Source organism: Agelaius tricolor, unplaced genomic scaffold, assembly GCF_023055355.1.
Source record: "Agelaius tricolor isolate 1412-34295 unplaced genomic scaffold, bAgeTri1.0.p SCAF_15, whole genome shotgun sequence".
NCBI classification, from domain to species: domain Eukaryota; kingdom Metazoa; phylum Chordata; class Aves; order Passeriformes; family Icteridae; genus Agelaius; species Agelaius tricolor.
Genome location: NW_027269275.1, coordinates 15,212,675 through 15,226,151, shown reverse-complemented (window position 1 = coordinate 15,226,151; position 13,477 = coordinate 15,212,675). Strand labels below are relative to the sequence as shown.

The following is a 13,477-nucleotide window of genomic DNA, read 5'->3' as shown; positions in this document are numbered from 1 at the left end:
TGTCCTCTTGCCCCAGCCAGGCCAAGGTCCCTTCTCAAGCAAACTGCTATTTGTCCTCCCCCATTATAGATACAGAGCAAAATCCCTGAGCTCGATTTAGGCAGTGGAGTTATTTTGGGTTTTGCCTCTTTGCAAAGCAAACCAGTCGAGTGCAGTCACGCTGCCTGTTTGCCTTGTCCCAGCTCTCCCTTCCCAGTCACATCAGATTGGGTTGCTCAGCATCTCTCCTCTCCTGGCCAGATTTATCTGGGTCTGAGATAGGCATTTCTACAAATGCCTTTAAATAGAAAGCCTAATTTAGTGCCTTCCTGACAGAGTCCCCTGAGAGCTCAGCATATATTGGTCCCCGGGGAAGCCTGGTGAAGAGCTGGTCTTCCTGCCTGCAGGGAAAGGTCTGCTCAGGGCTGTGATGCTTTGGTCAAAGACCTTGAGGTCCAGTTACCCAGGTGGCCCTGGCTGCCTTGGTGGCCCTGGGGCTACTCAGTTGCTGTGCACCTGGGAGATGGGCAGTGAGAACCCTCAGCTGGAGGAGGTGGTGGCTTGCTCCAGGACTAGGGGCTGCTTGGGGACACCTTGTGTGATGCTCATTGGTGGAAACTGGAGGGGAAAGAGTGAATGACTTTGCCTAATGTAGTATTTAATCAGCTTTTTGCAAGAAATGGATTTTGTTAAACTTTTTCCAAAGTTTGAGGTTTGAGGGAACTGTGTGTGTGCCTCACAGCAGTGGAGGATTGGTCTCTGGTGGCATTTGCTAACAGAGGATGGGTTTATGTCTCTCTCTTGTCCTCCAGGTTGGGATTGACTTCACAGCTTCCAATGGGAACCCCCAGGAGCCCTCCTCTTTGCACTACATCAACCCGCTGGGGACAAACGAGTACTTGTCAGCCATCTGGGCTGTGGGCCAGATCATCCAGGACTATGACTCGTAAGCACCGTGCCCTTCTGCCACCACCCCTGTTTGCAGATGTTTCCCTGGCTTCCCAAGAGGCTTCTGGGATGCATCTGCCTTGATCTAGGGCTAAGTAATACCCTAAGGATGTTATTTACCATAAACATCAGGATGCAGGAGGAGAGGGTTGGGATAGGCTTTCTCCTCTCCCCCCATTGCTGCTGTGGAGGGGAAGGATGTTAGCAGAGGTGGAACATCCTGGGGGAAGGTGCCCTCAGCTTGCTGTTGTTTACTGTCAGAGCTGTGACCCCAGACTGCCTCATTCCTCAGACATCCTGAGGAGTGGAGAAAATATAGAAAAAATATCATCTCAGACATTGATAGAGAAAACAAAGCAGGAGTCTGTTGCTTTCACTATGATGGCTCTTGTGACCAAAATGGATTGCTCACTTTTTAAAATCTCCAGGGTTACATGCCTGCAAGAGACGTGTGTGTTTGGGCAAGAGGATGCTCTTGGTCTCTGTGGGAAACAGAGCAAAGCTGGATTCCTTTTTCTCTAAAGATCAAATCCAAGGGGGGATATCTGTTCTCTCTTAAGAATGTTTATCTCCCATTGAAAAGCACTGCATGTTTTGGGGGAAGCTGTGCAAGCCTGCTTTGTGTGTGTCAGTACACCCATATGTTTTCCTCCTTCTCTTTAGGGACAAGATGTTTCCTGCTCTGGGATTCGGCGCCCAGCTCCCGCCAGACTGGAAGGTGAAGTGCTGCAGCCACCTGAGTGTTTGAGATGGGTTTGTCCTGAAATTGCCTTGGCAGGAGCAGAACTGCCAGGGCTTGGTCAGGGAAAAGCTGCTGGGGAGAGGGGGAAAGGGCAGGTGTGGAATCTCAGCCGGTGGGATGTGTCAGTGTGGGTGGGCAGCAAGGCAGGGATGGGGCACAGGCAGCCCGTTCCTTCATTCTGCACTGGCATGAAAGCAGCAGCTCCCTGGCATTAATAGGCAGAGCCAGGCATTGATTCATTTTCCTGGCAGAAGGCAGGAACAATTCTGGGGAAGGGAAAAGGCCTCTGGATGAATGTGTCAGACAGCAGCTAAGTCTGGAAGGGGGCTGGGAGCTAGGGAGCCTTGATTTGATGCTGCACAGGCAGAGCCTGCAAGGACTGAAGCACAGGAGCTTTCCCAAAAATCCACCTTGATCTTTGGTTAGGATTGGACACTGGTCCTACAAGGGCTGAGCTGCACATCCTGCTCTTCTGGAGGGCAGGGAATGGGGCTGTTCTTGCAGCCTGGCTGACAGATGGGGAGCATCTTCTCAGGGCTGAGACAATGTGCTGGGACACCACCATCATTAATTACTGGCTGGCTCTTCTGGCTGCTCTTTGCTCACGCCCTTCATGTGCATTTTCTTTCTGCTCGCTGCTTTTGAGGCGTTCCCAGCTTCAGGCTGGGGTTGGATCTCAGCGAGCCCTTTGTGTTCTGTGGGAGGGGAGCTGTGCTCTGGGCTGAGCACAGCAGGGCATGTAAGTCATGAGCAGCTGGGAGCTGGGCTGGGAAGCTCATCCCTGCCAGCCCTCGTGGCTGGGGATGTCCTGCCTGCTCCGGCTTTGTGCTTTTCCCTGCCCTCCCAGCAGCCAGAATTTGTATGACTCAAGTGGGAGCTCTTGCTGTTTGCCAGCCACAGAAGGAGATCCCTCCATGTGCACTTTGGAGCTGATTCATCCTCCTTGGCCTCCAAATGTCTCTGGTCTGTCACTTTATCAGTTTTGTTGGGAAAATCTAGGTAAGCATCTTCCAAGGTCTTCAGAGCCAGCTGCTGCCAGGGATTTGTTACTTGGGGAGAAAAATGGGAATGGCAAATGCAGGAGGCATGGAAAGGGCGCAGCAGCTCGGGATTGTCACAGAGAGCATCCTGTTGTGCTGCCCATGTGTGTGAGTCAGTGCCCACAGGAAGGGCATTGCTGGGCTGGAAACAGCCCTTCTGCAAGACTGGAGGTGGATATTGGGTTGAGGATGAGGGCTGGGGGCTCTGCACGTGCCTCCTGTGGGCCAGGAGATGCTCTGTAAAAGCTACCAGAAAAAATACCTTGTTTTTCCCCAGAATGATCTCTAAGCCCAAATAAGCCCCAGTGGGGAGCAGCTTCTTCCTCCCCAGGTGCTTGGGCCATGCCTACAGGTCACCCATGACCCATCAGTTGTCTCATGTTCTCAGTGGGGCCATCCCTGGTGCATCTCCCTGCACCACTCCAGCTTGGGGCTTCCTCTCTCCCCAGCTCTCTAAGCATCACTGGCTCCACTCACTCATTTTGGCTGTCAAGGCTCATTGGGTAATTTCAAAGCCAAAGCAGCAGCCCTGTGTGACAGTGGACAGAAATCAGAGACCCATGGACCCAAGTAAAGATTGCCAGGAGATACAAGAGGTATAAATGGTGCTCTGTGCTCCCGTTGCCATGGCTCCCCCAACGCTTCTCCGGCGCCCGTCGGAGCGAGATGTTTCACACACAAAAGTCGCGTTGGAAATGTCAAAGAACATCTTGCGGTGTAACAGCTCTGTGGAGAGCCTCGAGTGCTTTCCTGGTGGGGAACAGCAGAGGGGAGCAGATGGGTTGTGCTTTCTGGGGGACGAGCAAAGGCAAAGCAGCAGCAGAGAGGGGGATTCTCAATGTTGGAGCCACACCGGTCACCTGGGTTTGTTTGGGAGACGGGATCAGCTGAAGGAAGGTTGGGGCTTGACTGATGTGAAACCTCCAAGGCCTTCCATCCTTGTGCCATATATGTATATATATATGTATAGGCAAACTGAGTCATGGCAGTGATGGGATTCCTTCTGGAGGTGGCAGAGAACCCTCTGTGAGGTTGTTCTTACCCTTTGGGATGGTTCAAAAGTTTCTCCCTGTGAGTTACTGGGGAATGGGATAGCTGTAGGTGCTCCATGTACATTTAGCTGGACTCCACAGAAACTGTTTTCAAAGTATAAGCTGAATAGGGAATTACATCCTTTCTTTTAAGTTTTTTTGTTGTTTTGAAGCCCTCCTGTTGATTTTTTTTAGGAGATATGTATATGTAGATATATATTTTTATATATGTAAAATTCATAAAAACTCCAGAGGAGGTTTTGCAACACTTCTGCCACGTAGGGGTTCTGCTCTGTAGACAGTGAGGAACACAGCTTGAAACCATTTCATTGCTTCTTAAAAGAAAGAGAAACCCCTCTTTTGCAGAGCAAAACATGGAAATATTTCTGCCTGCCTTGTCTATAAATACTCATGACAGAATTTTGAACATCTTCAAAAAAAAAAAAAAAAGCAAGCCCATTCACAACTGCAAGTCAACTGAATTACTGAATTTGGGTGTATTGCCCAAAATCAAGGCTTCTGTGAGAAGGGGTGTATGCAAAACACAGCCATATATTCAGCTTGTCTCTACCCTGGTGGCTGTGGGTGCTCTGGTGGTGCTCTGCAGGCCTGGGGAGACCCGAGCAGGCTGTGGCCGGTCGCCAGTCAGGCAGCCCATCAGCTTTGCAGTATGGGGAAGGCTTTTGGTTGACTTTACTTTTGTTTGGTTGCTGTTTCCCACCCCACAGCCTCTTGTAACAACAGTTTCTGCTGCTTTGGACACAATGCCCAGCATAATTGGAAAGTCTGAATCAGACGCGTGTTGCGTTCGCAGCCTCGGGCGGGCTCTGCCTTCAGACGGCTCTGGGGGACACTCGTTTCTGCCAGCACTGGGAATTTGTGTGTCCCAGAGCAATTCCCTTGCTGGAAAGCTCAGCAATCCTCCACCCTTCCGAGAGGGAGACAATATCCTTGTTTTGTAACACTGGCACAAACAGGGTGGGAGCTTTTTGTTTCAGAGTCCTTGAGCTGGTGGCCTGAAGGCCCAAATCACCCCTTCAACTTTCAGAGGTGCTGGGAGAGGCAGTTGCACATCCTTGATGCTCCTGAGAGTCTGTTTGCTTCTTAGAGTGCCTAAATTGCTGGGAGCAGAGTGAGGAATGTGTAACCCCACATATCTGGTGGCTGTTGACCCACACCAGCACTGGAAAGGTTCATTCTGGAAGCCAGGAGCCCACTCCTGCAGCTGGGCTGCTCAGCTTTCTGTGCTGGCTGAGACAGGCTCAAAGCAACTGCTGTCCAGTGCATCAGCCAGGGATCAAGGTGTAGGGCTCTCTGCTCTTGCCACAAGACCTTTTTGCAAAACCATCTCCCTCTGAAAGCTTGAAAGGAGGTGGTGGGAAAGCCAAAGGGTCTTGGATGTGCTGTGGTGGAAGGATGGTTTCACAGGCAATTAAAACCAGCTCAGGTCATGCTGGGACTTGCTGTCCATCACACCCAAGCTTTCACATCACCTCTCCCACGCTGCCTTTCACCCTCATGCTGACCCAGAGGATGAAGTTAATCAGCTGCTGGTTTGCCATTGTACCTGACATGCCAGACCAGGTCTTCAGCACAGCTCACTCTGTGTCTTCTTATCTCCTGCTGCTTTATCCTCGTGCAGAGAGATGGGGAATGGAGATGCTGCCAGGACTGGCACTCCCTGTGATGAGTTTGAGTTTTCTTTCTTTAAAACCTGCAGCAGGATGAAGTAATTTCTCCTAGTGACTGGTGAGATGGCACAGCTGACTGAGAGCATCCCTTCTGCCTGCTTCCCCTCTGGGCAGCCAGCAGGAAGCCACGTGGACAGACATGCTGTGATAACTGTGGGAGAATGTCTGGTGTGATAATTTCAGGAGGCTCCGTGATGGGGGCACTGGAGAACTGGTTCATCCTCAAGTGCTGCTCAGCCCTGACCATGTTTGTGTTTGCTGTTTGGGTAGCAGAGAGCTGGGAAGTGTCACTAACCCAGCAGTTATTTGGACCATAACTCTGTGACCACCTGGTTCTGCTCCAGGGGAGCATCACACTTAAACCAGCCGTGCAGCATCAGCTGAACTGTTAGTGAGCTGCCTGCCCTGCACTGGCCCTCCAAATTAACTTGGGTCTTTTCTTCTCCACAGGTATCCCATGAGTTTGCCATTAACTTCAATCCCAGGAATCCATTCTGTTCAGGTAAGCATCTGCCAGGCCCTTAGGACTCCTTAGATGCCTTCAGTGCCTTCTGTCCTTCCTCTGCATTTCTTCAGTAACTCCTTCATCCCTGGATGTGTTCAAAGCCAGGTTGGATGGGGCCCTGAGCAACCTGATCTGGTGGGTGGCATCACCACCCATGCCAGCGTGGTTGGCACTAGATCATCTCTAAGGTCCCTTCCAACCTGAATCATTCCATGATTCTGTGATCATGGGGGTTTTTCAAGGCATGTTTAGAGACAGATATGAACAGTGAAGCAGAGCACATGCTAAAGGCACACTCAGAGGAAATCACAGAAAATTTGGGGGTGTGTAGGAAGGCCCAGGGTAAGATGCAGCTGGATTCAGACTGTGTAAAATCCGCCTTCGCTCTGCTGTCTGGTGTGTCCTACCAGCCGTCTGCTCCCCCTGCAAGGCTGCAAGAAACACAAGGCCTGCTTAGCAGATGGGGAATTCAGACTCAATGCTCCATTTAGCAGCTGATAGCTGCTCACAGAGATGGCTGAAGGACTGCTCAAATCCTGAGTAGTAAGGGCTACTATCTATACTAGGGCTACTGTGGACCCTCTGTCTCTTTTTTGGTTATGTTCAGAGACCAGGATTTGCTTTTCTTTTTGCTCCTCCTCCTTGGCTGATTCTGAGATTTTTTCACAATCCCAAGGAATGATTTCATTGACTGTGGGTCCCACGAGGGCTTCCCTACCACAGAAGGTCTGAGGACCCACTACAAAGCTTGGATATTCAGAAATTTGGGATGATTCGGGCAGGAAGTGGGGGGAGTGGATCTGACTTCAGCTCCATTTCCAGAGCTAATGATTCCTGGTTGGGCTTGCTGTGGTCCTGAGCTGTGTCACTCTGTAATGTTTCTCTGCTTTCCCTGAAGGTGTGGAGGGCATTGTCCAAGCATACTCTGCCTGCCTGCCCCACATCCGCTTCTACGGCCCCACCAACTTCTCGCCCATCATCAACCACGTGGCTCGTTTTGCAGCTCAAGCCACCCAACAGGAAACTGCATCTGTAAGTCCATGAGATTCCATGATCTGATGGCTCTGGGCAGGGGAACACAAAGCCTGAGCTGGGTTTCATGTCTCTCCCTTGTCTGTGGGTCCAGCCTTGCCAGTGGTGACCAAGGTGTGCTCTTAGGGGTGTGATGAGCAGCTGAAGTCTGCAAGATAGAGCTCCCTTGGGTCCCTGTGGCAGCAGGCTGCCCATGGAGGATGGCAGATCTGGCCCCTGGATTTTGTTGGCCAAAACAGCTCAGCTTGGGCATCAGCAGTTGCATGGCAGGAGGTGTTGGGGTAAAAGCTTCCCTGATTCCTGCCTGGAGCAAAGCAGGATCACACTTATAACCTATTCCCCACAAGGACCTTTTCCAGCCTTGCTGTGAGTGCTGTTGCTCTTCCCAGCTCCAGGCATAAGGAAATCCTGAATGTGGTTTAATTCAGCACAGATCCAGGTCTCTCCTCATTTTTTCGTTTTCTGTGTCGCTGTCAGTGGGGGAGGGAGAGCCCACGGGCTCAGCACTGAGCAGAGGCACTAATCATATGCAAATTGCACCCCTCTGCTGGCACTAATAGTTTAATCAAGGGAGATTTTAAATAATGGGCACTAATAGTGCCGTCAGAGGCAAGCCTGGCTTGGCTCGGGTGGTTTTTTGGCAGCACAAAGCGTTATTGATGAGGGATCTCACTCCCCCAGGGTCTTCTCCTCTTCCATCCCCTCTTCAGCTCATGCATCAAAGCCACCCCTGGTGCTGAGTGGCTGCCTGAACCTGCCCTCCTCTTCCTCCCGCTCTCGCTTGCTCCCAGCATTTCAAATAAAACCAAAAATCCTCATAGTTTTTCCATAGCAACACAGATCACAAACACAGCCCTCAGCTCGTAAGGGATGGGAGACTAAAACATCCTGGGGCTGGGGGAGGGACAGAAGGGTGTTACACCATTTGGCTCTTGGGGAAGGATTAATAAGCTTTGGGGAATTAAAACTCACCTTTCCAGCAGGGTCCCTGCATCCAAACCTCCCCTTTTCTCACCTCATGCTGTTCAGTGCTGCCTAATCCCTCCAAGTCCTGCAAACGGATTGGGAATCATCCCAGAGCCCACATGGATGCAGAGATCAGCCATTTTAACAAGAAAGAGGAGAAAGGAGGCAGGTGCTGCTGGTTGGTGTGCAATGGACCCCCTAGCCTGGTCCCTGTGCACCAGCAGCTCTGATTGTGGCTTGGCAGAGGTGCCACCCTGGCTGAGTACTGCAGCTGGAGCCCGGAGGTGCCACCAGCACCCCTGTCCTGCTGTCATTTACTGACACCACCAAAACTGCCACTGCTCCTTGGGGAATCTCCCACTGATGCTCTCCAGCAGTGCCTCCTGGTCCCTTGCTTCATCACCCCAAGCAGCCCCTGGGCTTTGAGGCTGATTCCCAGCATCAGCTCTTACTTCTTTTGACCTCTGAAATATGTTGTGATAAACATTTGACAAGCTCTGCCTCCCCACCCCTTTCCCTGCATATTTTCCAGCATTTTTCTCAGATGCTGTTATGAATTTCACAGAAAAGAAGGGAACAAAGGGAAATAACCCTTTCCATGTTTCCAGGAGAGAAGCCAGGCAGGGAAAGGGAGAATCAGCTGAAAGTCATTATCAGCTGCTCCCCTCAAGGTTTCATACTCTTCCTCCCATACTGGTTCCCAGATGGGGTGAGGTCCAAGTCCAGCTTCCAGTTATGACCAGAGCAGGTCCTCTCCTGAAGTTCAGTCTTGTCCTCCAGACTCAGATGTTGCAGTCCTGCTCTGCAGACTTATGGTTCACCACGTTTTGCTCTCAAAAGTTCATATTTAGATAAAAACTAAACCCTGGACTGTGCTGTGCAGGCAGGGTTAATGCATCAAAAGGGGCTGGAGTGGAGAAGGGTCTGGCTTGGCTCCTCACCCGTGTCCTCAGTTGTGTTTAAGCTCTACCCAGCCTTCTTAGTACTTGGAGTTTAGCACTGCAGAGCATCAAGAGTGGATGAGGCTTAGGGAAGGTTTCAGGGGATGTGGGCTGGAGGAAGACCAGAAAAACAGGCTTGGGGCAGCACTCCTTCCTCTGCTTTTCCAGGATGCTGCACTAGCGGTTTTCAGAGGAAATGGAAAGAATGAGGAGAGGAACAAAGGCCTTTAGTGCTCTTAAGTGCTTGTTTTCGTCATTTCTCCAGCACACGCAAGCTCTGTAATGTGCCAAAATTGAGCTATTACTTTCCTTGGAGACAGAGGAGATGGGATTTCGGGGGTCCACATGCTCCAGGTTTGCTGAGCTGAGTCCAGCAGGACCGTCTGTCCATCTCTGTCCATCCTTCTCCAGCTCTGCAGGAGCAGCCCTTTCCCAAGGGAAGGGGAGCAGTTCCTAATGCTGCTGCTCTGTCATCCCCCAGCTCGCTGATACCCTCTGCATCCCCCTCAGTGCCTCCCACAGCCATGGCTTTGTACAGGAGCACGGTGGGATGGCCCCACAGCCTGGCAGTGCAATGCAGGAGATGCTTCCCATCAGAGCAGGGAGATGTTGATGGGAGCACCCCAAAAAACACCCCGCTGTGTGCGGGCAGAGGGAGATTTCATTTCCTAGCTGGGCTCATGTCCCAACCCTGAATTCCTCCTGGCCCTGACAGAGATCCTGTGCAGTTTGGAAGTTGATTTTGTGTTGCTTCATTAAGTACAGTAAATCAGTAATTCAGAAAAATATTTTGGAGTGGGAGCTGGTTTGTTGTTTGTTCAAGATCTTTCAAAAACCATGGGTTTCTGGAATTTCTGGATTCTGGAATTTTGAATTTCTGGATTCTGCTGAAGGGCATGAAATGCCAGCTGACCTGGGAAATGGTGAAACTCACCCCCAAACCCCCAGGGGCCCTGCCACTCCTCGACATGTGTGAGCCCTGACTGCAGTGTGAGGGTGTATTGGGGACTCTAGCTGGTCAGAGTGACTTCAAGATATGTCAGAAAGTCTTTTTTCTTAGCCTGGTGGTTGAAGGAGGAGTCAGAACTCCAGTTCTCGGTCTCAAGGTTGTTTATTGTTTCTTATCCATAAAATTCTTTCTCCTGCCCTGCCAAGGTCCGCTCAGCAGGACAGACAGAGGCACTCTGCCTGCCCCCGGGGTGGTGTTATCTTTTTATGCTAAAAACTACATGTACAGTATTTACAATTACTTTCCAATACCTATCATTTATGTTAGACAGTGAGCTTCTACTCTAAACCAATCTAAAAGTGCCAGCATCACAGCAGAAGATGGAGGCCAAGAAGAAGGAGAAAGGCTGGACACACTTAAATTCTTCCATCTTGCCTCCTGAACACCTATTCTTAAAACCTCAAAAATCGATTTTTCCCGCTGTGACAAACTAATTATTATTCTACTTAGACTTTTGTGGCTTGAGGTCCTCATATAAGGTTGGTAATTTGCTCCATGGGTCATACTCAAAACCACAGGCGTCTTGGGCTCTGTGCCAGGGTCTCTGAGCCCCCTGGTCTTGGCAATCCAGGACAGCCAGAGGGATTCTGAATTAGATATTAGATTTTATTCAGATGTCCTGAATTCTACATCTGTACTGGCATCCCACTGGCTCTGACCCCGTGCCCTCCCCTCCGCAGCAATACTTCATCCTCCTCATCATCACGGACGGGGTGATCAGCGACATGGACGAGACGAGGCACGCCGTGGTGCAGGCGTCCAAGCTGCCCATGTCCATCATCATCGTGGGCGTGGGCAACGCTGACTTTGCAGCCATGGAGTTCCTGGATGGGGACAGCCGCGTGCTGCGCTCCCACACCGGCGAGGAGGCCGTGCGCGACATCGTGCAGTTCGTGCCCTTCCGCAACTTCCGCAATGTGAGCGGGGCTGGCAGGGAGGGATCCCAGGGAGATGGGGTGGCAGGGAGGGATCCCGGGGAGATGGGCTGGCAGGGAGGGATCCCGGGGGAGATGGACTGGCAGGGAGGGATCCCGGGGAGATGGGCTGGCAGGGAGGGATCCTGGGGAGATGGGCTGTCTACCTAATTAAGGTGTCCAGGGTATCTACACTGGAGCATGGATACCTGCATGTATATACCTAGCAAAAACTAACAGTAAGGTTAGGACTAAGTCAGCTGTCCTTGGGTGTGTGTGGCAGCCATCTTGACATCTTCAGTGTCATGCTTTTTATAAGCTACAAGAATGTAAAATTTGGTGGGTGATTGGTTGATGATTTATCATCATGGTTTGTATTTTTGTTTGGTTTTTTTTGGGGGGGGTTGGTTCTGGGGTTAATTCTATGTTTGTTTGGGGTTGGTTGTAGAGTGATGATGACAGTTGGTTATTGTTTTTGATACTAGGAAATATAGAGGAAGGTTAATTGAAAGTGTATTGATGACAAATGATTTGGATAATGTAGGGATATATGGTTTAATTATTTGACCCCAAAAAAATAAATGTCAAGATAAAAAAAATGGATGCGTAAAATGGAATTTTACGCAGACCTGGAAATTACCCTGCAAGTGGAACAGCCAAGGCAGAGGCAAGAGGTACCTGCCTGTCTTGCTCTGTCTTAGCCTCAGGGATGCTGTGGCGTGGATCACATAAATCAGCACTGCAGGGAGGGTGACTGTGCTCTGTGGCTCTGTAGTGGTTCCACCTGAGCGTGCCATGTTTCTCCACCCCGTCATGGTCAGACAGGTGGGAGCACAAACCAGTGACTCAGAGCAGGATCTGGGTTCCTGCAGCAGAGTGTGGCAGCATTGGGCTCACGCCCCTTGCCACTGCCCTGTGCTGGTTATGGTGACTCCCACTCAGGCCTCATCCAGCACCCCAGATGTGCCACACGCCAAGGGCTTTGTGCTGAATTGTCCTGAGGAGGAGCCCCATGCCCCCTGATCCTCTGTAGGAAGGGGCAATGGTGGCACTGGCCCTGCACATCCCCTCTGTGGGATGAGTCCATTGCAATCATCCAGGGACAGCTCTGGGACAGAGGCTGTTGCTGGCACGGGTTTGATTGCCAAGGATGGAGCTTGTGCTTATCTTACCCTTCTTTGCAATTAATCAGTGTCTTTCTATTTCACCTCCTGCCACTCACACCTGTTTTTTCTGACCTACCCAGAATGTTTTATTCCTGTGTACCAGTGAATTCTCTCCTGGAGGGAGGGTAGTATAGAATATAATGATCCCTGGTGTATAAAATGCTGGCTATCAATAGACTCTAGTGGGTATTAAATGAAATGCCAAGATCTGGAGCTGGGGCCAGCCCAGCCATGTTTGCTCAGTGTGTCCCCTGTGGCTGTCCTAACGCTGGTGTTGGTTCCCTTTGGCTCACAGGTCCCCAAGGAGACCCTGGCCAAAGCTGTGCTGGCAGAGCTGCCCCAGCAAGTGGTGCAGTACTTCAAGCACCAAAACCTGCCCCCCATCAACTCGGAGCCCGCGTAGGGCCGTGCCAGGCTGCACCCTCTGCATGCTGCCGAAGCCTGTTGGTCCTGCCAAAAGCACGTCCCACATGCTTTTAAGAGAAGAATACCCTTCCTGAAACACTTTGTACTTCTTAATTTAATTGCTAAGTTCTTAAGACGCATCCCAGCAAAGTGTCTGGATTCATTTTGTACAGTCCTGGCCCAAGGTAACACTAAGCAGCCAGGCCATGCCTTGGTCCTGCTCCGTTGAGTCACTTTTCAGTATTGAATGTACTTTGTATAATTTCAGTGGTAAAGAATACAATTTTTATGATCAAAACTTGCTTTTTCCAAGTAATGAAATGCTTAATATATTATCATTCAATGAACTGGTCGTTGTATAGTTCATGTATTTGTGTTGTACCTGTACACCTGTCAGGTTCTGTGTTCATTTTTATACTGTGTACATGTTATATTTGTTATACTCAGGTTAATAAAGAAACTTGGACATTTAAAACAAGAGTCTCCTGGATGGGAAGGTCTGAGAGTGGCTGTCAGCAGTGCTGGGTGTTTGGAGTCACCCTGCCAGGGCCTGTCCTGGTCCCTCAGTTGCTGTGCTGGCTGTGCCCAGGATCAGCCCCACTGTCAATGGCAGCATTCCAGAGGGAGATTTAGTGAAGGTGGATACCCTGGGGAAGGCAGGATGCCCTTAATGCCTGCCTGAGCTGAGTCTTTGTGCTTGGGAAAGCCCTGGTGACCCCACAACAAACCATCAAAGGGAGTTTCATGGTTCACTGCTGCTCCAACTCTAGAAAATTTTCCAAGTCTGAGTAACAAAAGCTGCCTGCTGCTTGGGAGAAGATGGGCTGGGTAATGAAATCCTGCTCTCCAGCAGCTCCTTTGAGCTGCTCATCAGCAATGTGCTAATTGCTGCTTTATGCTGCTCCTAACCAGATTAGGGTCTTTTGAAGCTGAGTGTGCTGCTGAACATCCGGCAGGGATCACCAGCCCTACTCCAAACTCAAGTAGACTTGACTTGAGTCTCCTCCCCATTAATGGAAGCTTTGAGGTGGGAGGTTGCTGTCCCTCTGTAAAGCCTGCACAGGCGTGTGCTACTGCCTGTGCTCTCTGCCAGCAGCCTTGTGGCTGT

General features: G+C 50.6%; 1 protein-coding gene across 5 annotated transcripts in view; it reads left to right on the top strand.

The window, feature by feature from the left end:
* The window catches only part of CPNE2 (copine 2), a 45,922-nt gene extending 33,075 nt beyond the window's left edge, over nt 1–12,847 (top strand). For all 5 annotated transcript variants that reach the window (XM_071440661.1, XM_071440664.1, XM_071440665.1 and 2 more), the window contains 6 exons: nt 792–925; nt 1,591–1,645; nt 5,882–5,933; nt 6,835–6,968; nt 10,565–10,801; nt 12,260–12,847. In XM_071440661.1, coding sequence (XP_071296762.1) covers nt 792–925; nt 1,591–1,645; nt 5,882–5,933; nt 6,835–6,968; nt 10,565–10,801; nt 12,260–12,367 — 720 coding nt within the window. In that variant the 3' untranslated portion in view covers nt 12,368–12,847. The remainder of the gene's footprint in view (nt 1–791; nt 926–1,590; nt 1,646–5,881; nt 5,934–6,834; nt 6,969–10,564; nt 10,802–12,259) is intronic.
* The last annotated feature ends 630 nt before the right edge of the window (nt 12,848–13,477 follow it).